This window comes from Triturus cristatus, chromosome 7 (genome assembly GCF_964204655.1).
Source record: "Triturus cristatus chromosome 7, aTriCri1.1, whole genome shotgun sequence".
NCBI classification, from domain to species: domain Eukaryota; kingdom Metazoa; phylum Chordata; class Amphibia; order Caudata; family Salamandridae; genus Triturus; species Triturus cristatus.
In genome coordinates this window covers 1,065,876,792-1,065,899,649 of record NC_140590.1, presented here as the reverse complement: position 1 = coordinate 1,065,899,649, position 22,858 = coordinate 1,065,876,792, and the positions used below count along the sequence as shown (strand labels likewise).

At 42.8% G+C, this 22,858-nt stretch overlaps 1 protein-coding gene across 4 annotated transcripts in view; it reads left to right on the top strand.

Annotated features, from left to right (window-relative positions):
- Positions 1 to 19,732, top strand: part of LOC146811098 (E3 ubiquitin-protein ligase RNF14-like) — an 80,986-nt gene extending 61,254 nt beyond the window's left edge. For 2 of the 4 annotated variants that reach the window (XM_085618145.1, XM_085618148.1), the window contains exons 6-8: positions 3,125 to 3,282; positions 9,721 to 9,858; positions 18,533 to 19,732. In XM_085618145.1, the coding sequence (XP_085474271.1) occupies positions 3,125 to 3,282; positions 9,721 to 9,855 (293 nt within the window). In that variant the 3' untranslated portion in view covers positions 9,856 to 9,858; positions 18,533 to 19,732. The remainder of the gene's footprint in view (positions 1 to 3,124; positions 3,283 to 9,720; positions 9,859 to 18,532) is intronic. The other 2 variants (XM_085618146.1, XM_085618147.1) reach the window with 1 other exon arrangement.
- Positions 19,733 to 22,858: the final 3,126 nt, after the last annotated feature.

Below are 22,858 nucleotides of genomic sequence, written 5' to 3'. Positions count from 1 at the left end.
CCAATTGTTACTGTCCTAACTAGTTGGTTATGGGCATATGGTATGAAAGTGCATTGCACCCTATTGTTATTGTCTTTCCTAGTTGGTTAAGGGCACATGGTATGAATGTGTTGCTATTTTTGGGATTCCTGTTCAATCTTGCCTGTTTACTGTTTGTGGTGGTACCCATAAATTGTTGGACGGATGATTCGGGTGCTTTATCATCTTACGTCTATAGGACTTCTTTTTGTTCCTATAATGGGGAAGATGTGTTGTAATCTACTCTCTGATATAATGCATCCTCCCCATTGTTGTTCTCTGCCTTGCTGCTCAGCCAGTGGTGAGGTCATCAGAATGCTGGGAGTGTTTGTGCTTCGATAAGAGTCAGTTGGTGTGTATGGGCTGAGCAGCAAGGAGGCTGCTCCCGGTGGGGCATTACATGGAATTTATACTCTTCCTGTAACCTGTAACTCAAGATATAACTTGAAGAATAATCTTATATCCTTTTCCTACATCACCTGACTACATGCCATACTTCGTTTTCTAACACAATTTATAAAATTTATATTAATGTTACATTCATTTCTGAATTTGAAAAGGTTAATAAAATATTTTACCATAAAAAATAATAATTATGGGTCATTTACAGGCATTTTTAACATTAACATTTATTATTTATATCTATACTTAATTTAAATAGTTTTTAAAAAGGACCTAAAACAGTCGTTAACGTATTCCATCTGAGACCTGGAGTAAGTCCAGCACCAAACATGCCCAATCAATTATACTGCAACACCCTCCCGCAGAAAATAATGGAGACAGGGACTTCAAATAGAATTCCATTTCAAATAATGTTATAATAATTTCATTTACTTCGACATTTTAAATATATATGTTTAATTTAATGTTTAGAAGATTTTATATCTATGAAAAAGAAATGTTTTATGATAAAATATTTTAATAGCCTTTTTTAATGTAACAAAAATAAATGTCCTTTTTTAAAAATAATTACAACAATTTAAAGTAATTCTGTACAAACATTTTGTAATGTGTATTAACTAATACAAACATTTTACTTTAGGGATGTAATTTTTTACAATAAATCTTTAGAAATAATCTTAACTCATTATAATATATTTAAATTAATTTATCATTCAATTCATAATTAAGTTAATAGTGTAAAGTTGCTACTTTTGGAGGTAGGCAGTGTTCACCACCACCGGGGAGGAGATCTCTGTATGGTAAAGTATAGGGAAAAGATAAAAAGTTTATTAAACTTTAAAATAAATTGTAGAAATATGTTTATGTTCACTATTAATGTACATTCATTTTATATATTTATTGTAACTGTTGAAAAAAATAAAAGAAATGCTACAACAAATTACCTTAATTTTGGATTAAAGATTTAATTTAAAAACATTTTATTAATTTAAATTAAGTTTTGTTTAAAAAATTCAACTTAAAGTAAAATGTATACATTTGTTTATTTTGGAGAAAACAATCAATTAAGTTATGTATAGAATTAATATGGATTAATGTAAAACAAAATTGTATTAAAAAATGTATTTATTCTTAAATACATTTAAAAAAAAAATATTGTATCAAAATAATATTATTTTTCATTTATAGTTTTTTAACATTAAAATATATATGTATTGTTGAGCAAGCCGTGAAGATTAAAAACTTGCGTAATGATCCCCGTGAGTGCGGTTTTCCTTGGAATATAAGGTGAAGGAGAAAGGAGCGTACATATATATATATATATGTTTGTATTTTCATTCCCTACATCCATTATTTTCTATGGCAGGGTGGGCAGGGTGTTGCAGTACCAGTGGCTGACCAAGTGGGGTGCTGGACTTACTCCAGATCTGAACTGGAGTGCATTTCCTACTGTATTGGGTCGTTGTTTGGCTGTAGTAACTTTGGAAGTGCAGTTTGTGAAGAGCAATGGATTTAATGTTTTGTAGGTATGCGTCTGTCTTTCCCTAAACACCCCCTTAGACATTCCTAAATTCACCCTTACTCCTCCTAAAACCCCTCCCATTTAGTAGCAAGTATTCCCCTTTTCCCACTAATTTCCCCTGGTCCCTTCCCCACATTTACTCATAAGTAGTAAAATTACATGTGTCAAGATCTCCCCTCAGAAAAAGGAGGAGAAGTGGGGGTGGAGATTTATACTCGTAGATTTGTGAATTACATTTTGTAATAAGTAAGTAGTACTACTGTAGTATTACAAGTGTCACCGTAATTATGTGGCTCGGGAGAGCCAAATTATAGGGCACAATTTCTGATAGTATTCCTTCATTATTTTCAAATTTTTACTCTAGTTAACACTGTCTGGGAATAGGTTGCACATAATTAGTACCAGTCCAATACTCAAATATAGCAAAAACCAACAGAAACGTGACCAGTCAACCTTTGCAAAAGGCCTACTTTTGTGCTGCTACAGGTATCGCTGCATTTTTAGTAACTTTTGAACCGTTTGAACTAAAAACAATTTTTTCATTAAAATCTGCAGATTATGCAGCAGATAGTGGATTATGTGGCAAATAGGGCATAGTCATGATTATGTTAAAAACGTTGTAGCCACACAATCACATAATTCCAGTGGGCCTGAGTATTACTGTACGTACTACAAAATGCAGTTTGTGAATCAGATCCTAGGAGTGGGAACGCAGTGAATGAGTGTGAAGCCGTTCGACTGAGCTATATAGACCTGAGCTTTACACAGTCTTCCAGATGCCCATTGCACATAATATCAATAGCAACACTGTTACATAATCTATAATATAAACAACAGAAAATTGCCATTTGATATATTTTATTTGGGGGCAACTGTGTAAAAGCACTGATAAACACTAATTTCAAAATGTTAGGAAAACACTTAAAAAGCACCCCTGGAATCTACAAAACAAAACTGAGGAGACACTGAAGCACATTCCCCTATAAACACCGAAAGCTGGATGTATGTCTAATCTGATCTAGAAATGTCTTAGTCCGGGATTTACATAAATAGTTCACACCTACTTCTGTCATAACACACTAATACTCAAAATCTTTGCTGTTGAGGCTTGACCTTCTGGACGATATTTGACTCCTTTGAAAAGAAGATTAATTTATAGATTTTTATTCTCACTGTTTACAGAAGACGATGAAGTTACTGAAGCACCACAGAGTGATTCTGAGGAAGAACAATCTTTGAGTTATAAAGAATTAAAGTACAAGAAATGGGAGAGGAGGCTTAACAAGGAATATATTGCCAAAAACTGCAAAAAGTGCCCCATGTGTGATGTCAGCATCGAGGTGAGGTCATTTCTCACATTTTCATGTAATGTTTACAGTCTTGAATGGAAGAATAAGAGAGTGAATAAATGGTATCATTCATACGAAGAACATATACATATTTCAGTCGGGCTGCTTCCTCAGACTCCCTGTGGCGCAATATTGCCCAAATGCTCTCATAATGCAATGTAAGATCCTTACCCTAGGTAAAAACATGCATGTTTAATTGGGGTGGTTGTGGGTAAAGGAGTTGCAGAGTAGAAGACTGCAGTAATTTAGGATTCCCAGGTGGATCCTCACAGTGATAGCCTATGTGAATACGAAATTAGACTTTGCAAAGCATGTACACTGCTGGTATCAGCATTAAATTGCGTATTCGATAGGACAATATGATGACCAAAGATTATTTACATATTTGCAAGAATCACCTTGGATGGGCAAGCTTGGTACACTTTCTGCTCCTCATCTGCCAACAAATTCCACAAAATCTGTCTTAATTAAACTACTTTCTGAACATATTACCTGGCGGTCATATATACATGACCCTTCTCACTTAGTGCAGTTGTACTCCATGGAAGTGGCAGGGATGCCAAAGGTAAGCACAGACGCTTGAAAAAAACTGTTCCGCTGTCTCTTTGGACCTCCCGCTTGCTTTTACTCTGCAATTCCTCTCCGCTAGTGACAGTGGCAGCAGTTAGGGGCAAAGAGGTGATTCTTCCCTGTGACTTTTTACTGAGAGGGAGTACATTACAACCCAACTGAGCTGTATGGCACACTATGAAGTAACAACTTAAGCAGCGTGGAAACCGCAGCAAGCGGTGTGGAAAGAAGAAGCTAATTTAAAAAAAGGGTAGTAGAGAGGATGAATAAAAAAGAGAGAGGAGAGAGGACATACATTTCCAAGAGAAAGGACAGATTTATAGGGTTAATATTCTCATAATCCAATAAATCAAACAAGTACAGTCCGCAGAAACAGGAGTCCTCTTCAAAGAGGGACTGGTGAGTTTTTTAACTGGGATCTTGGTCAAAAATCAACATGAAAGAGCACGGATGCTAAGAGTGTTAGAGAATATACACACACATACACACCCATTAGTAAGATAGAAACATGACAATCTGCATGCTTCCTTTAAAGAGTTTGATCCAGCCTCTTTCAACATTGAAAGTCACAGCATCTCCATGTACGCAGATGACATGCCTCTTTTTTGTGCGACCCTGAAACAACAGGGGCCTGTATAATGCAAATAGTGAGGATTTATGGTGATGCATCCGCATTGGTCGTGAACTGGAACAAATCAATGCTGGTGCCAGGGGGAGGGAACAGCAGATGCCATATTATGGCAGTTTTCCCTCCAGATCCATACAGAGAGCTTTAAATATCTAGGACTCCACATTGCAATGAGCCCCCAACAGTCATGGGATCATACAGGCACATGCATCAACCTTTTTTGCGAGCGCAAACGGTGCAATTCGCAAAAATCAGCCGATTACGCCCGCAAAAAGGGCTTCTGCGATGCATCAAACAGTAAGGCTCTTGCAATTTAAGAAATCCTAATATATTGAGATTTCTTAAATTGCGATTGCATTTAAGGAATTTAAGCAATCGCAAGTTATTGCGATTTATTTATTGATAAATAAATAAATACATTGCAATAAATGTATTATTAAATAAATAAATCGCAATAAATACATAGATTGCAATAAATTGCAATTTCTTAAATAAAAAAGAAATGTATTTATTTATATTTTTTTAATCAAAATCGCAATAAATATTATTTATTTATTTATAATAAAAAATAAAATAAATTTTATTTTCATCATGCATTGCATTTAAGGAATCTCAAATTTTGATTCCTTAAATGCAATGCATGATGAAATTGCAAATAGCGATTTCGCTAATAGGGGTCGCAAATTACCATCAATTTGAACTTGATGGTAATTAGCAAAAACTTTGAAAAATGCACTAAAGTGCATTTTTCAAAGTTGTAGGTTACACACACACATGCCCTTGGGGCATGTGTGTGCGCAACATGTGTGCACAGATCAATTTCAGGGGTGCAACAGGGTGTCCTTTTGACACTCTTGCACCCTTGGATTTGCATGCGCAATTTGTGAGTACCTATTGGGTACTCGCAAATTGCGCATGCAATTTCCCATTCATTCCTATGGGCCTGTAGGCCCATAGGAATGAATGGGAAGGCATTCCTTAATTGCGACTCGCAATTTGCGAGTCGCAATTAAGGAATGCTTGGGAATCACTAATTTTATAGCGATTCCTACATGCATAGGCTTTTGCAATTCCTTAATTGCGATTCCTTAATAATCGCAATTAAGGAATTGCAAAAGCCTACATTGATGCATGTGCCCCTTAATATCACTCCCCTCCTGACTCAGCTAAGATCTCCGTAAATGGAAGACTGTTCCACTTTTAATCAAGGGTCCAATTACACTATTCAAAATGATTGCCTTCCCCAAATTATTATATATCCTACCTAACCTCCCCTTGGCTGCCCCACAACCCTTTTTAATAAACACAAAACAGTCATGAGGCAATATTTATGGCTGGCAAAACAAACGAGAATATCACGGGCCAAGTGCACTCAGGGTATTTATGATAGGGGAGACCAGGTGTGGCAAACATCTAGCTTTGTTACTGAGCAGCGTACCCTACAATTGTTAATTACTGGAATTTTGGTGAACGTGATGATCCTGTATATATGCCAGAACTTGATCCCTTTCCAGACACAAACCACTCACAGTTGCCATATTCTTCCAAACTCTCTATGCGTCTCCTGAATGTCACTACGTTGACAATGACTGCATAGGGCTGGTTCAATTGGATTACCTAGGAGGTTCAGTCTCGTCAGCCTCCAAGTTTGGCGATTTCAAGACTTTGGACTGTACAGGGATCTCCAGGCTGGAACACGTCTGGGACGGAGGTAAATTAAGTCATTCACAAACTTGTGTGAAGAATATCACACGTATAGGTCCCAGTTCTTTAGATTCCTCCAACTATGAAACATATAGAACCATTAATGACCAAGTCCCTCAGAATTTTATCATATGGAGGCCAAGTTGACAATGGATCTCAGGGGCAGGGGAGGCACTTCAAGGTTATATCCCTCACTAGCAGTTAATGCTCCACACTCCATGACTCAGACAAGAGCTAGCTGGGAAACGGATACTGGAATGCTGGATGACGATGAATAGAAAGAAGCAAAAATGGTCCCTTGGACAATAACAATCTCTTCCCGTCTTGGGCTTGTTCAATGCAAATACTTTCATAGAACCTATTCCACATTTCAGTGATTTTGGAAAATGAGGAGGGAGTCCTTTGTGAGTTTTACTAGCTTCCATGTGGTGAGGGTCACCTTAATGCACATGATACGGGACTGTACGAGTATCTGGGAGTTTTAGAGGCCGGTAAGGGGGCCCCTGGACAGGGTGAATGGACAGCCGGTCGATCATATACCTCAGGCTGCATTTACGGAGGAAATGGGTGGCACAAGGGCATCTCGTACACTCATTGGTTTGGGTTTTCTAGTTGCTAAAAGAGACATAGCAAGGAGGTGGAGTGCTACGCCCCCCTCCCCCCCCACAGTAATAATAATCCAGATTTGTAAATCGCGAACAATCACCCATAAGGATTTTTAGGCGCTGGGGGCCATCGGGAAGATTAAGCAAGCTATTGCCCAGAATCACATGTTGCTAGGCTAATCTGCCGCCGGCGATCGAACCGTGATCCCCAGTTTCCGGAGTCAGTCGCCCTCTTCCCAGTTAAACAGTTAAAGAATGGACACAAGGTAAGGACAGATGATCCAGGATAGAAAGGGGATGTCAAGGGGTTGCCCACAGAAATACGATAGAATCTGGGGGAAGTGGGTGGACATGATGTGAAACCATATTTGCATGGTTGGTGAAGGTGTAGTATTACCCACATTTTGTGACCCTCTTCTGTCCTGTTTTATACATGTGTAACGATTATACTGTGAGTGACTGTTCTGCCTTCTGGCTGCCTGCTTTGTGTTGAAAACAATAGTGTTTTTTTTTTAAATAGTAAATATTTATAGGTGAAGGAAAGGACCAAAAACAAATCTCAGCAAATGGCTTCATTCAAGCTCTTTCCATGTGTGGCTGTCTCTCTAAGTGACTATCATAGACTATGTGAGATCATGCTTAATCCTCAGTCATATAAACTCATGTTTACTCCTCAGTTATTGACAGAATCAAATGGATGTGAGGGTCCCAAATTATTTTGCTGCACAATGAAATATGTAATGGGTTCTGTGCCTAGAAGGAACCGGGAAGGCGATTTGAAATGTGACTATATAGCGGTGAGCCTCAGATCTGATCCCTGAGAGTATCTTTTATACAGTGACTTTTGGAAGGAAGGCACATTCAGATGTCAATAATAGGTGGCCTCCAGAAGTTGAAGTTTCTGTCAGAAGAAAGAGGAGGCATGCTGAAAAATTGGTGGCTTAATTTGGTTATTTGTTAACTTTTGTTACTGCCAACAGAACAATAGTTCCGCTGGGAGCTATCCCAAAAACCAATGGGCAGATGAGTAGGTAGCTTCTGCCTTGTTCTTACCCTTTGCTCCTTGTTTTCATTCCTGCTGTTTGCTTAGGACTACCATAACTAATACTTTGAACTGCGCCAATATTTCCAGAAACTAAACTACTTCAAATCTGGTGATTTAATTGGCGCAAGTAAAATAAGAACTTGACCAGATAATCTTTAGATTACCATTCATATATGCCAATCTAAATAGCCACAGAGATTAATTCAGCCTAGATATCCCATAAAGGGAAAAAAAAAATCACCAAATTATCATCAGAAAAAAATACATTTCGTTCAATGACAACTGATTCAGCTGCTGGCTGGGCTTCCTCCTTAAATAAAGTAAGCCTACAACATGCTTATAACTGGGTATGTCCGCCATATTACAAGATCAATACATCTTAATCCACCTGTGATAAGGCAGACAGGATATCTGTCATGTTTGTGATAGAATACCCAGCCATCAAACTCTAAAACAGGCCATTATCTTATCAAATTGTTTTAATGTGAAAAATAAGATTCCACCTGCACAATAGTGAGGGCTTCTGGCGATCGTATAACAAACTGTACAGTTTTAAGTTGAGCAGCTTTTAGTGTAATTGCAACCCTAAAATGATGTTATTAGACCATATTAAAAATATTAGATGACATGTATATAAAATATCAGTTTTGTCTTTCCATTGGTTGAAATCCATAATACACAAGGATGATATACTTCAATTGAATTACAGGAAATAATTCTTAAGTATGTCATCTTTCTTATTTATTATGGTACCAGTAGGATGTCTCCTAGCAATGCCTTGTGTGCTTGCAGTGAAAACCAAGAAAACAGCATATGAAATATTTGTCCCACTAAGATAGACCAACCACAGCCTGCAGTATTTGACTCCAGACCTTCTTTAATACATGAAATGCTGCAATGCGGAGATTCTTCATACGAGATACGCCTTGCAGCCTTATTAAGTAACTGTGTTTATTACTGCATACATTAGTTGTGCAGAGTGTGTAGCTGTCAGGTACAGCAAACACAACCCCCACCATTCAGCTATACTCAATTTTTAACGCATGTGTAGCATACATACAGTGTTTGGTCTTTCGCAGGCACTGTCTGCCAAACATGATACATTGCCTTTGGCAGCAATATCTTTGTTAGTGCATGTGGGGGTATACCTGATGAATAGGTGTCTTGGTTGGCATGAAAGTTAAAACAGCCCACTAAGTGGATGGTGGTTGCATGTGAAGTAGTTATATGTGCAATGGGAGTACCCAGGTCTTCCGAACTGGACTGACCCATCTTAGTTTGGCAATATGTGTTGTAATGTGTTTTCTTGGCCTTTAGATTGCCAACGTGGTTGTACGTAAAGATTTAGGATCACATGATCTGTTTATGGACATCAGGTCTGTAATAGGGTTACCTGGTTTCATTCAGTCTCCCTTTAGAGGTATATAAGCACACCCACAGTGCACTACCTCATAACCTCAGGAAAACAACAGCCTAGACAGTGGAACGGAAAAGGAAAAACAGCTAATTCGAGGATATGGCCAGCCAAACCATGTATCACTTGATGGAACTACATATAGAAGAAGTAACTCGGATTTACCACTCTTTTGGCAAACCCACGTTTCTTACCTGATTAGAGCAAATTCTGAAGAAAACCAAACAATTAAGGAGTTACATTTGGGTTAAGAGGTTAATTTGCTTTCTACAACTAGTGTGAAATATTCCATCTTGTTTCTAGGTTTCTGAGGAGTGATGGATTGTAGAAAGGTGCAATGTTACTTTACATCTGCAAGTATACCATGATGGTGTATCACTTGTAGTTTTCCACCTCACGGTGGATTCATGTTGTGGTTCAATATGATAAACATAACGGTGCATGTTGATTTGTTTCATTTTAGAAGAATGGAGGCTGTCACAGGATGTACTGTACCAAGTGTTTGCACATGTTCTGCTGGACGTGTAGTCTTCCTTATTATTATCGCATCCCAACTACTACTAATCAGAAATCCGCACCAGCGCTCTGCACCTGCTAGTAGGTAAGCTTTGTGTTTGGATTGGAAGCCTTTTGTTATGGGAGAGTGAGTGGGAGTTTGGATTTTCTGTCATATGGCAAAAGACATAGAAGTGCGATATGTGGCTAGCGAAACGTATATTTTTTAAGAGTAACGTAATCTGTGATTGAGTAACGTAAGAACACTGACACTGCAAATGGATTGGCAAAAAAGAGTTTGAAGTGCAAAATAATTCAATTTGTGACAACAAGCAGTCGACTTAACCCCTTCGGTGCTCATGACGGAACGGTTCCGTCATGAGCCACGGTTGAGCTGTGCTCATGACGGAACCGTTCCGTCATGACCACGCCCGCGCAAGATTCCGTCAGCACAGCGGCGGAATTTGCGCAGCATGGAAGGGGTTAAGGACTGCACCCACAAAGGAATTTTCTGGTGTACAAAATGGGGGCACATGATTTGCAGTTGCTTTTGGTTACCCTTGCCGTAGTCAGTTGCTCCTATTCAAACTTGAGCATAAGTCTCAAACTAAACTAGGGCAAATTAAAATACATATATTTTTAACTGATGAACAATTAGTTCACTATGGTTGCACACTCTTGGAGTGGAAGAGATAGACATAACAGGTTTTCTCACTGCACTTTTCCATTACCTGGCCCCCGAGCAAGGGAAAACATGAAATTATCCCTCATTCCAAAATGCATAACTTGGACTGTGCGGGTAATACTGCACCTCACAATATCATTATTATCATCTATGATATTTGCCCCTCAAATGCTGGTGCACTTATAATGAGGTCCAAATTAGGAATGAAGAGATTGTGTTAAAGATTTGTCTGCTTTCGTGTTGGTATCATTAATATCAACTTGCTAGTGAAGCTCTGAATCTCCCACCGCAAACTAGAAGGCAGACTTGGTACCCCTTCAGGAGGTCCCACATCTACACCATGATGTACCCAGGCAACACTGTATGACATTTCTCCTTCAAATCCATTCCTGTTACACATCTACTGTAAGTCCAAAGAGGTGGCGGGTTTGGTGGGTGATTTTCCCGTTAAATGGATAGCAAAGGGATCATGAGGGCAGGGTGGTGGGAGTGTGGGACAATGTTGAACCTCAAGGGTTGGCAATTGTCTCATTAATTGCCCCCCAATATGGGCAGAACACATTTTTCCAAGATACATTCATGTGGATCTCTGTATTCTCAAATGTGTTGTTAATACTAGGTGGTGACTTTCCTCTCTATTATATCATGCACTCGATAAATCGATTATCCACCTGTCCACACCATATACATCGTCATTATGAGTTGAACGAACTTAACGTGGGGAACTACTAGACCCAGAACTACAGATTCCAGCCGCTATCTGCAACTAAATTGAGCCTTTAAGAGTTTATGGGAAGTAACAATCTGCTGGACCTGGAATTAAGGGATCTTTTCATGCAGGTCTTTCCGAATTCCGGGGACTTTTCTACCTGGATTAACACCCTCTTTAAGCAGGTGACAGATGTAAGAGGGGTCCACACTGGGTCACTGTGAGGATGGTGGGAGGTTAGGGTTCGGCTTTAGGGCAGCCATTGGGGCTGTTGGAAAAAAGGTCACATGCTGCCCCCTGTGTGGGGCTCGTATCGTGGCCGGTTGACCTGCTTCTGGCCCCAAGGTTCTGCTTTGCCTGGAGCTTTTAACACATGCATGTCTGCATCCAGAGAAACTGGTCTTGTAGTCTCAGGCATGTAATTTCAGGTGCAAGAACTAGGCCACGCAGGAGGTGTACAGATGCAGAGAGGAAAGATGTCATTATTGCTAATGTGCAAAGCTAATAAAGCCAGTTATACATGAAATACTTCAATCACTCTAAGGGAAATATAGCAGATCATTTACTGACACATAAAATGATGATTTCTCTGAGTAAGCACAACATTTCTGAGGAACAGTGCCAGGGGCAAGAGGTGTTTGGACAACGATCAAAAGGTATGTTCATTCTTTTCTTTCTATCTGCACTTGTTTTCGGACTCTCTAATCAGAGGAATCCTATATATCACATTCAGGGCACATTGGATAACATAAGAGGATAAGGAAGGCGATAAATAAATGCATTACTTACCAGTAAACTTCATTACCCCAATTAAGGTCCTCCTCATACCAGCACGTAACCAAGTGAGGTGGCCCTTTCCCCAGACAGGCTATACACATGCTAGTCCTATTTCTATTTCTTTAGAAACTTAAGGTTCCTCCCTTCCTCCACTACTCCCGTAAGTGACAAATCAAAAACAGGTGTGTAAAACCACAAGAGAGGAAGGGAGGTGTGATGGATGGGGAGGACCTTAATCGGGGTAATGAAGTTTACCGTGAAGTAATTTATTTATTACCCCCTCATAGGTCCTCCTCGTCCCAGTCCTAAACAAGTGAGGAAATCACAAGCAATAAATGAATGTTTTACACCATGTTTTGAAGCTTGCTGATTATTTATTGAAAATAACAATTACTTCATTGTTGCTGTGAGAACCCCAACTGTAAAATTATTTGTAGATGAATTCTGAAACTCCAATCAATAATGAATAACAAATATATGATGGGATTTCCATGTAGCTGCTCTGCAAATATCATGGTTTGAAATTCCCCCTGCCTGTGTCCAAGAAGTGGAAACAGCCATAGTGGAATGTCCTTCTATCTAAGCTGGGGGAAACCACACCCAACGACTGGTAAGCTTGACCAATAGCTTGTCGGACCCAACCACTCAAAGTGGCTGTCGTAACTTTTTTGCCCTTTTTGACCCTTCCAAAAGAAACAAACAGGGATTTTAATATCCAAAATTCCTCAGTGCATTGCAGATAAATAAGTAACAGCCTTTTCACATCTAACAACGAAGGAACCTGGTCACCTTCCTCCTAAAGGAGACGAAACACAATCTCCTGCTGTAAGTGAAATTTTGAATGAACTCTTGGAATGAAATTGGGATCTGGTCACAAATCTGAATAAGTAAAAAAACAGGGCTCCCAGTTCCCTTAACCTCCAAATGGCTTCCAGTTCCCTTAACCTCCAAATGGCAAAAGTTATATGTGATTGAGAACAGTAGTTAAGCCCCAGGAGGGAAAAATAACATGTGAATCCGGTTTCCGCAGATCAGAACTTTTCAGCAGGCGAGCAACCAATGGAGAAATCTGATCCAACTCACCTCTAAAACTCCTAAAGGCCCATATTGCCACCCACTAAGCCACCAAGGTAGCAGAGGCTAGTTCCTTTTCAAACCCCTCCTTTAAAAAATCCAAGATCTGAAATGGATCCGCCAACACCTGATCTATCTCTTTAGGAGAACACAATTTAAGAAATGAACCCCAACTTTTCTTATATGACGAGAGTGTAGAAGGTTTATGAGAAAGCTGTATGTCTCTAGCTACCTGGCTCGAACAACCTACATCCCCTAATGCTTGCTTCTCAAGTGCCATGCCATCAACTTTAGTTGGTGACTCTGGTGCAGAAGTAAGAGTGGGAATTGCAGAGGAGATGGAAGAAACAGGAGTTTAATAAATCTGCTCCTCGAGAGGTTGAGCAACAAAGGAAACCACTGTCATCTTGGCCAGAAGGGGGCAATTACTACCACCTCCACCCTCTCCTTCAAATATTTTGCAACACCTTCGGGCAAAGGGGAATCAATGGGAAGACATACAAAAGTCCCCAGGGCCAAAGAACCAAGAGAACATCCACTGCCCATGGATGATGGCAACTCATCTCTGTGTAGGAAACTGGGAGAAGTGTATTGTGAGGCGAGGCAGAGAGATCTATCCGAGGTCCCCGAATAGGCTACACACCTGATGAAACACTGACAGAGATGGGTGGAAAAGAACAGATGAGGGGAGATTGCGACTGATGTTGTCTGCATGGTATTTGAGATCCCCCTCAAGATAAATTGCCTGCATGGCCATGAGATTGTTCTCTGCGCATGAACAGATAATCTGTGCTAATATATTCAAATGTGGACACTTCATACCTTCCTGGAGGTTCAGGTAGCACCGTTCTGCCTAAATGTTTGTTCAGACTATCAGGTTCAAACCCAACAGCTAGCGTTGAAAAAACTGGATTGCGTCCCACATCGCAGCCAAGCTCTGACCACTGACCTTTGGCTTCCAACCCCCCCAGGGTCGCTCCCCAACCCCACAAACTGGTATCTGTTGTCAATAGCACATGGGGAGGCATTTGAAAAGGAATACACTTCTCCAAATTGGGCATATACTACCACCAACACAACTCCTGTACAATTGTCGATGACAAAGAAACCTTTCTGTCGTAGTTGACTAAAGTGGATCCCAATGGCTCAATAGATGATTCACCAGTGGGTTTAGATAGTTTTTACTGATGATCTCCAAGTGTAACAATGTGTCTCCTGCCAGATAGAAAGGATCTTAAAAGGTCCCAAGCTTTCCCAAGGACCCCACATGCCTTTAGACGGTCCATCAGAATATCATGATGAACCGTATCAAAGGCAGCGGACAGATCCAACAACACCAGAACTGCCTTGCCCCCCGATATACAGCACCCCTGATCTCATCTGTGGCTTTAATGAGGGCAGTCTCAGTGCTATGGCCTTTCCTAAGTCATACTGAGAAGAGTCCAAAGCTTGTGTCTCTACTAGAAAGGCACTGAGTTGTGTATTCATATTTTTTGTCTATCAGTTTCGCTGGGAGTGGAAGCCTAGAAATGGGGCGGACGTTGTTGGGATCATAAGGATCCAGATTGATATTTTTTAATAGGGGCAGGATGGAGGCTAATTTCCAATATGTAGGAAACTGCCCAGTTGCATACATGCCATTAAAAATTGGTAATAGCAGCGACGCAATAGGGATCGGAGCCAGTTTGGCCACGGCCACTGCCACTGGACATGGGTTCTAGGATGACCCTGAGTTTGCAGCCGTGAGGAGCTCTTGAATGTCTTCAAGAGACACTGGTGAGAAATTCTCAAACATTACGTTGGGAACTGTTGCTAACTTTGGTTCCTCCGCAGTTGCATATACACTCCCAGAGCTCGACCCACTGAAAGCGCAAAAGATGGACTCTTCTTTGGTCAGGAAAAACTTGTCAGTCACAGTTATGTTTTTCTATCAACCTCTCCTACAGTTTCTCCTGCTTTCACTCAAGCTTCAGCAGAACATGCCTCCATCCTTGCCAAAGAGGTTCAGTCATTGCTGGACAAAGAGGTAACAAAGAAAATTCCCGAGAAGGATATGCAGCCAGTGCTACTCCCATTATTTCTTGATGCCCAAAAAGCATGGTGACATCGGACTGATGTTTGACCTACATTTCTGGAACACCTTCTTTCAAAGAGACAAATTCAAGATGTTGACTCTTTCACAGGCCTTCTCAACCTTAGATCCTAAGGACTGTTTATACATATACATGCCCTGCAGTCCCACAGGCCGTTCCTACACTTTGTGAGAAGGGAAGAAGCACTTTTAGTTCACTCTCCGACCATTCAGCCTCACCTCGGCACCAGTGTTCATGAAGGTAAGTGTGGTGAACACAGCCCATCTTCACATGTCGGGAGTGCATGTCTTCTCGTGCCTTGACAAATGGTTATTGAAGGCATGTTTATCACAGTCAGACATGGCATACCTGTTGACGACCAACTCGCTCCTCTCTTCCCCAGGGTTCTCCATCAAAAGCTGAAATCTGACCTTCTGCCAGTGCAGAATATTGATTCCCTTAGAAGTGGCCTATCTGGACATTTAATCACAGGCTTTCCACCCTTGTAACGAGTTCAGGACATTCAGGGTATAATCCTGATGCATCAGGCGCAATCTTGGGTTCTGATTTGAATGATTCTGAGGCTCCTGACCTTGTGTATTCTGCTGGTGCCCCGTGCCCATTGGCACATGCAGGCTCAGTAGTGGAACATGTGTGTGTTGGATGAGGTGGCTCCGAACCACTGTGATCGATGAAGGAATCTGACATGACTTGTGGCAGGCCATTCTCCCTCTCCCATCCAGAGCTCACAGAAGTGACAGATCTCAAGGCCTTACTTCCTTCCAACAAGGGCAATCTAGTGCACATCATGACAGACAACACATCGGCCTTGTGGTACAAGGCTTTGTGGGGTCATATACACTGTGCCCGGTTGCACTGAGGCTGTGTCCCTGACTGGACCCTCAGGGGATTTCCTTGACTATCAGCCATCTAGCCAAGCACAAGTGACATCTGCATCCAGAGGTGGGCACGGGGAATATTCGCCCAGTGGGGTATGTCTTTTCGCCACCTCCATGAAGGCTTATTGTTAAGCATCCATGGGTTCTGAAGAATGCCAGGAGGGATCAGGCTCTGCTCCTTCTGACTGGGCTCGGAGGGTCTGGTAGTATGACCTCATAAGTCTGAGTGTCCGTTTCCCACTCTATCTACCTCTTGAGGAGGACCTACTCTCCCAAAAGGCCAAACCTCCAAAATCTACACCTCCATATGTCGAGATCAAGATGAACCAGCTGAGTAGTTCCGATCTTCCGAAGGAAGTATTGGATGTCAATTTTGCTACTCCTTGCCCATCCACAAAGTCAATCTATTCTCGATATTGGGCAAAGTTGGTGGCCTTTTTTGAGGGCCATTAGGTCATTCCGCTGCATGTTAAACTTTAACATTGGCTCCTGTTAGTCCTGTCTTTGGCCTGGCCCTTTCAACTTATGTTTTCTGAACCAACCCTCCTTTTTTTATTTATTTCTTTTCACATTTTAAATGTATTCACAGAGTAGAAAACAGGTAGTAGACATGAAAAGTATTGCAAACATTAATTATGGCTTCCCATTGAACAGCTCCTCAGCGAATCACTATGCATCCCAATCCACCACTGAGCCAGTGGATAAAGTTGTAATAGGATTATTCTATTACATTTAAGCGTTTATAACCTGCAACATGTTCAGCGTGCTGACTGAAGAGCAATATCCAGAGAGATGCAGTGCTGCCCAATGCCAACCCTACGTGTAGCCAGTTTGGTTTGCTGCAATCATGTCTGCATGCTCTATATGCAGTCTGCGTTAATGCGGGACGCAGGCTTGAGACACAGAGGAGCCAGGAGAAGAGCTGATGATGCATTGTTCCTGTAAACCTTCCTGACATGAAGTGCAGAAACTACCTATGGTATAAGAGAATTAGATTGTCACCATCTACCGCATACAGCACACTAGCCTGAACCAACCCCCTGTATTTAGGTTACCAATTGTGATGAGTTTTTTTCAAAGGGTTTGCAACTTTGTTCCCCCCTCTTTATGCCACAATCTGATGTCAAAATAGTCTATGCACAGCTGTTCTTTAAGGTTACTGGCTGTTAAAATGTGTTTCACACTGTGATTATTGCATAGGGATCGGTCCAAACTGGGTCCAAACTGAGGTGACATAGTGAGCAAAAGAATGATGGATTAAACCTAGATCTATTGACTGGGGGTGAGTGGTTGAAAAGTTTCAGCACTCCGTCCATCATCTTGTTGTGTTTGCTATATCACTAGTAGTCACTCATCCTCATTCTTGGAGTTGCCTTCTAGGTGTTAGATTTTGCACACTGTCACAGATCTCAGTTGGTATCTGGTGGTTCTGGTCTCAGGGTGCAGAATCCTTGGTTTAAAACTGACAGTGATCAGGTGTGGCACCTATAAACAGCTCTGTGCTGTCACTTCCAGAGGCAAGCAGGGTTACCTTGGAGTCCCCATGGCACCCCTTCTGGCACATGGGAGCAATTGCTGGACAGATTTTGAAGGTAAGGAATCTGTGTTGAGATACAATATCCACCAGAAAGAGCATTACCCAAGGTAATTAGTTTGTTCAACTCCCCTGGACATGCTGTTTAAACAGATCTATAGGTGAAGAAGGATGACAGTCTCATGGCCTAGGACAGTGGCATATGTAAATATGTATTATCTTCTGCGCCCTTCACACTTGCCCCGGAAGCTCCATGTCTTGTTGCCATCACACTTGCTGAAATAGACACTCATAGTGAGTAATGCAGTAGGCTAAACCTCCAAGAGGGCCATACTGCCCCTTCTTCAATCACTCCATCTGGGTGAGTTTGCGCCTCTGGACATGGAACGATGCATTTTAGAGACCAATTTATGTGCAGATAGGCTGGTTAGTAAAAGTAAGGGGGCAGGTTGGTGCTACTAAAACCCAACCCAACCCAACCTTTGCATATGTCCAGTGCCAGCTGGTCCAGATGAGGAAAATACTAGCAAATCTTTTGGTCAATAGGCAGCCATAGTCAAGTGAGCAGGCATGCTTGGCAGAAGAGTGGGTCAAGGTCAAGGCAAGGAAAACAGCAGAAGGTCAGCATGTAACCTTGATCCAGCTTGCCAGAGAATTTGTAGGTTGAGATGAAGAAAATACCAGTGAGTCTGTTGAAAGAAAAGTAGGTCAAACACTAGACTAGATGGTCCAGAGAATGAACAAAGGCATGGACAAAGAAGAATTTGCTCAAAAGGCACTAGAACCGATTGGGGGGTTGATTTGTTTGTAGAGATACTGTTATTACATTGCCAATTAAGGATTATGTATAATGTGCTGCTGTGGAAGTCGTTTTTGTAAATCTTGCTTTTTATCAACAATAATGCTAACTTTTATCTCTGTAAAGCATGCTGGTCAATCCCTCGCTACATTCTACAAAGAAAATAAAAGCTGTGGCACTATGGTTTCCTTTGCTAATCACAACAATGCTTTATTTAATCTCATTTCGTAGACATTACTAATTGTTAGAGGCACAACCAGAAGGAAAGAAGGAAAAAGAAAAACAAACCAAGAAGCAACCAACCTCAACGAGGAAGGACAAGTCAGCTCACTTACTTGGTTCACTCTTCATCCAGCCCTTCTTCCAACTGCAATATATCACTCAAGGATTTCACTCTGTGCATTTCTGATGGAGAGTGGAAGAATGGCTTACTGCTGAAGAGTTAGTGAAAAATATCAGATGGATTGAATGCATGTTTATACCATGGTGTTAATTCATTTGTACTGCGACCTTTGAAACTCATTAGATCATTAATACTTGATCGACAAAAGCATGTCTTTACTAAGAAATTGAGCTATAGAACTATAGCTCATGTATACATTACCTTTGCACTCCAGCTGCATATTTCCTGAGATATGGAAGTTGTTGGCTGTTATGTTATTATTTACCTTGATGTTTTTGAGATCACATTAAAAAAATGAAGAAACACTTAGACAAGTTATTAATAGTAATTATTGCTTTTATCGCCCTTCAATATCAAATTAGTTTGTATATCTCTTCAGAAGAAAGCATTGCCCTGTTCTGATTTGTTAATATGTAAGGTAACCAAATTACAAGAGACTATCTGCTCTTGCTGGCATCTTGAAAGGCAAGGGGATACCGCCTTTCAGCTATCCGCACTGATTTCCTTTAAAATTCTGTGGATGATGGTGTGTGTTGCGATTGCTGTTTTATCTTTCTATAATATTGGAAATTCTTCTGTGGTCTTTTCTGGTGGGATTTGACAATGATCTGCCTTGCTTGCCAGTTGGGAAATGAAAATAAAACAATACTAGTAGCGAACCTAAAACATAACCTCAAGTTAAAAACTTGATACTTGTAATTAGTAAACATTTCACTTTTTTACACCTACCGTAGTCATGTTAGAAAAGATGTGCATGTGACAAATGCATGTGGTTAAATCAGGTTGATACAAATTCCTGGAAATATTTTCTTCAGATGTATCATGTTCAATCTTTCATCATAAATTCTCATAAGGCAATTACATTAAAAAATATAACAATGCATCATTAGGGATTTCTCTCACAGTTTGTAAAGTATTTAAAAAATATTTATATAATGAACATTACTGCAAGTTATCAGTTTTAATTTCTTATGTCTACCAGGAACTGTAAGAACTAAATTTGAATAAAAATGTTTATGAATACCAAATGACACAGTGCTTTTGTGGAGTACATTGGTAACACTATTGTGTAGCAGAGCGATTAGCAGTGCAAGAAAGAATAAGCCTAAAACAGTGGTCACTGGTAATGAGTCTTTGTCATCCAAGGCATTATGGATGCCACTTATTCTCTTTTGGGGCTAGTCACAAAGGAAACTTATACTTGTGAGTAAACTTACATGTGTAATGTACCCTTAAACTTTTGAATAGGGGGGAGGAGCCTAGCGCGCAACCAAGATGGCCGCGTAGGTGCGAGGCTCCCGAGGACCTCCGCAACCTCCTACGATTATCCTGAAATTATCCTGCCCTGGATGAGGGGACTATGTTTGTGAACCTGAGCTGAGGTGGCACCCGTTTCCCGCTTTCAAATCGGACCCCGGACACCGGAGTGAGCACCGATTGAGGTTTGCGGCCTTCCCCTCGCCGGACCCCGGATTTGCGCTGTGGGGTGATCCAGTGACAAAGTGAACAACAGCAGCAGGCAGGGCCTGGCGACTCGCGTACCCCGCACTTTCGCTTTCGCTTTCACACCCCCTTGTCGTCTCTGCGGGGTTGGGTCGCGGAGCCCTTGGTGTTGGTGTGGCCTTGCTGGGAGACCCTGCCTGCCTGCAGGCTGTGATCCACCCCGCTGCTCTGAGGGGGCCCCCCCCGGAGCTCGTGGTCCGGCTTTCCTGCTCTACACGACGTGGCTGGTGCTGGGAGACTGGTGGCCATGGCCACGAAATAAGATGGAGACCGGGCAAAGACCAAATCGACCCGGCGTTGCGCCGTCCCTCAGGCCAACAGTATGGACCGCTATACCCTCCAGAAGGGATCTCCCGATGGACCGCGCAAGTCCCCTGAGAGCCCTCCTGATGCCCCAGACCTGCCCGCAGATCTGACTCTGCGAGATGTCATGGGCGCCATTGCCGAGATGAAGGCCTCGGTGGGCCAGCGGTTTGATACACTGGCGCAGAAGATCGACTCGGTCCTCGTGGATGTTGGCCTGGTGAGGGCCGATCTTTCCAAAACCAACGACCGAGTAGATTCTTTGGCCCACACCGCATCGGGCCTAACGACAGATGTGGCGGCCTTGCAAACAGAGGTGTGCCGGCTTAGTCAGGCAAGTGCGCTTATGGATCGACGCCTGGAGGACTCCGAGAGTCGGGCACGGAGGAACAACATCCGCATTATCGGGGTGCCCGAGGGACGCGAGGAGGCGGCGGCGGATCTCTTTGTGGAGGACCTGATTGCTACCCATCTCCAGCCACGGGGGCTGAGCAAACTCTTCGCTGTGGAGAGGGCCCACAGGGTTCCCGGGGGAAAGCCGAAGGTCGGAGCCCCTCCGAGACCTCTCATCGCCCGGATTTTCAATTTTCGGGACAGAGACGCTATCCTGCAAACCTCCAGACTGCATGGACCGGTCAAGCTTGACAATATGGAGGTAAATTTTTATCCTGATTTCACCCCAGTGGTCCAGAAGCAGAGACTGAGCTTCCTAGGCGTCAAGCGCCGTCTTCGGGACCTAAACCTCAAATACGCCATGCTCTTCCCAGCCAAGCTGCGAGTGGAGGTGGATGGTCGCACGCACTTCTTTGATCGTCCCGAGGCGGCCGGGGACTGGCTGGATACTCTGCCCGGGGATCGTGATCGGGGGGGCGGGGGGGGGGGCGGCGGGGGGAGACGGCACGCTGGATCAGGACTGAGGGTTTAATATTGGGCCTCACTCTGGACGAAAATGATGCCACTTTCGATTCTGCGTCAGTTTTTGTAAGTTCCCCTCCTATGGAGGTTGTGTTGGGTCTATTGGGGATTCTCCCTCCTCCTCTAGGGGGTCTAGTTAGTTTAACTATATATGGGGCGACAGGCACACTGCACGTTGGGGGGGCTGTTCGGGCTCATGCAGGGGTGCAGGGAGGGGGGAGTTCTGTTGGGGTGGGTGGGTAGGGATGGGGTGTTGTTCGTTTTTATCACAAGGCAAACGTATTTTTGTGTTAGTTCTAAAGTGCTCTCCGGGGGACGAATGATGGCTTCTGTATATGATGGGGGGTAGGGAATTAACTTTGTTGTCTTGGAATGTGAATGGACTGGGGGACAGGATCAAACGAGGTGTGGTCCTGCAGTTTTTGAAGCGAATCTCGCCTGATGTAGTCTTTCTGCAGGAGACACACCTCATTGGCAACTCCTTCTGCGCCATGAATCGGCGTGGCTATCGCCTAGTGGCTCACTCGGGCTTCACGTCTGGCTCAAGGGGTGTGGGCATCATGGTGAAGAACTCGCTCCCGTTGGAGGTTGATGAGGTGCTCCACGATGACAGGGGACGGTACACGGTCTTGGTGGGAAGACTGGAGGGCAAAGTGGTTGTCTTTGTGTCAGTATACATCCCACCGGGGCTGCAGTCGACCACCTTTGCGGACCTGGGGCGCCTTCTCCTTGGCCTTCCGGGGGGGCTTTTAGTTGTGGGGGGGGATTTTAATGCGGTGGTATCTGGGACTCTGGATCGTCACCCCCCTAGGGACCTCCCCCGGGCACAGGCGTGGCTACCCGGCCTCTTGGATACATTTGGATTAGTGGACTGCTGGCGTTTAAAACACCCCACGCAGCTGCAGTACACTTTCCACTCGGGAGCCCATGGTAGCCTCTCACGACTAGACTATGTCCTTGTCCCGGCGGCCTATGTTGGGAGGGTGGGAGAGGTGCGCCATTTGCCACGGGGTATTTCGGACCACTCCCCGCTCCTACTGCACTTTGATGTCTTTCCGAGGGGTGAGGGTAGGGTGGTCCCAATCAATCCTTGGTACCTGCGCGACCCCACCATTCGCGCTGAATTGATTAAATCCCTTTAGCGATATTTTGATGAGAATGTGGGGTCCGTGCCTTCGGCTGTACCGCTATGGGAGGCCTTCAAGACAGTACTCCGAGGGGAGGCCCTATCCCTTATTTCCTACGCCCGGAGGCGCGAGCGGGAGGAGGTGACCCGGATGGAGGCTGAAATAGCCGAGTTGGAGGGTAATTTAGAAGGTGGAGTGACGGATGCCGCATTACATGTCCTCCAACTCAAGCAAGCGGCCTATAGGGCCCTCGTCACGGAGGCGGCCAGGGGCCTCAGTAGAGAGCAACAGGGGCGACTGTATGAT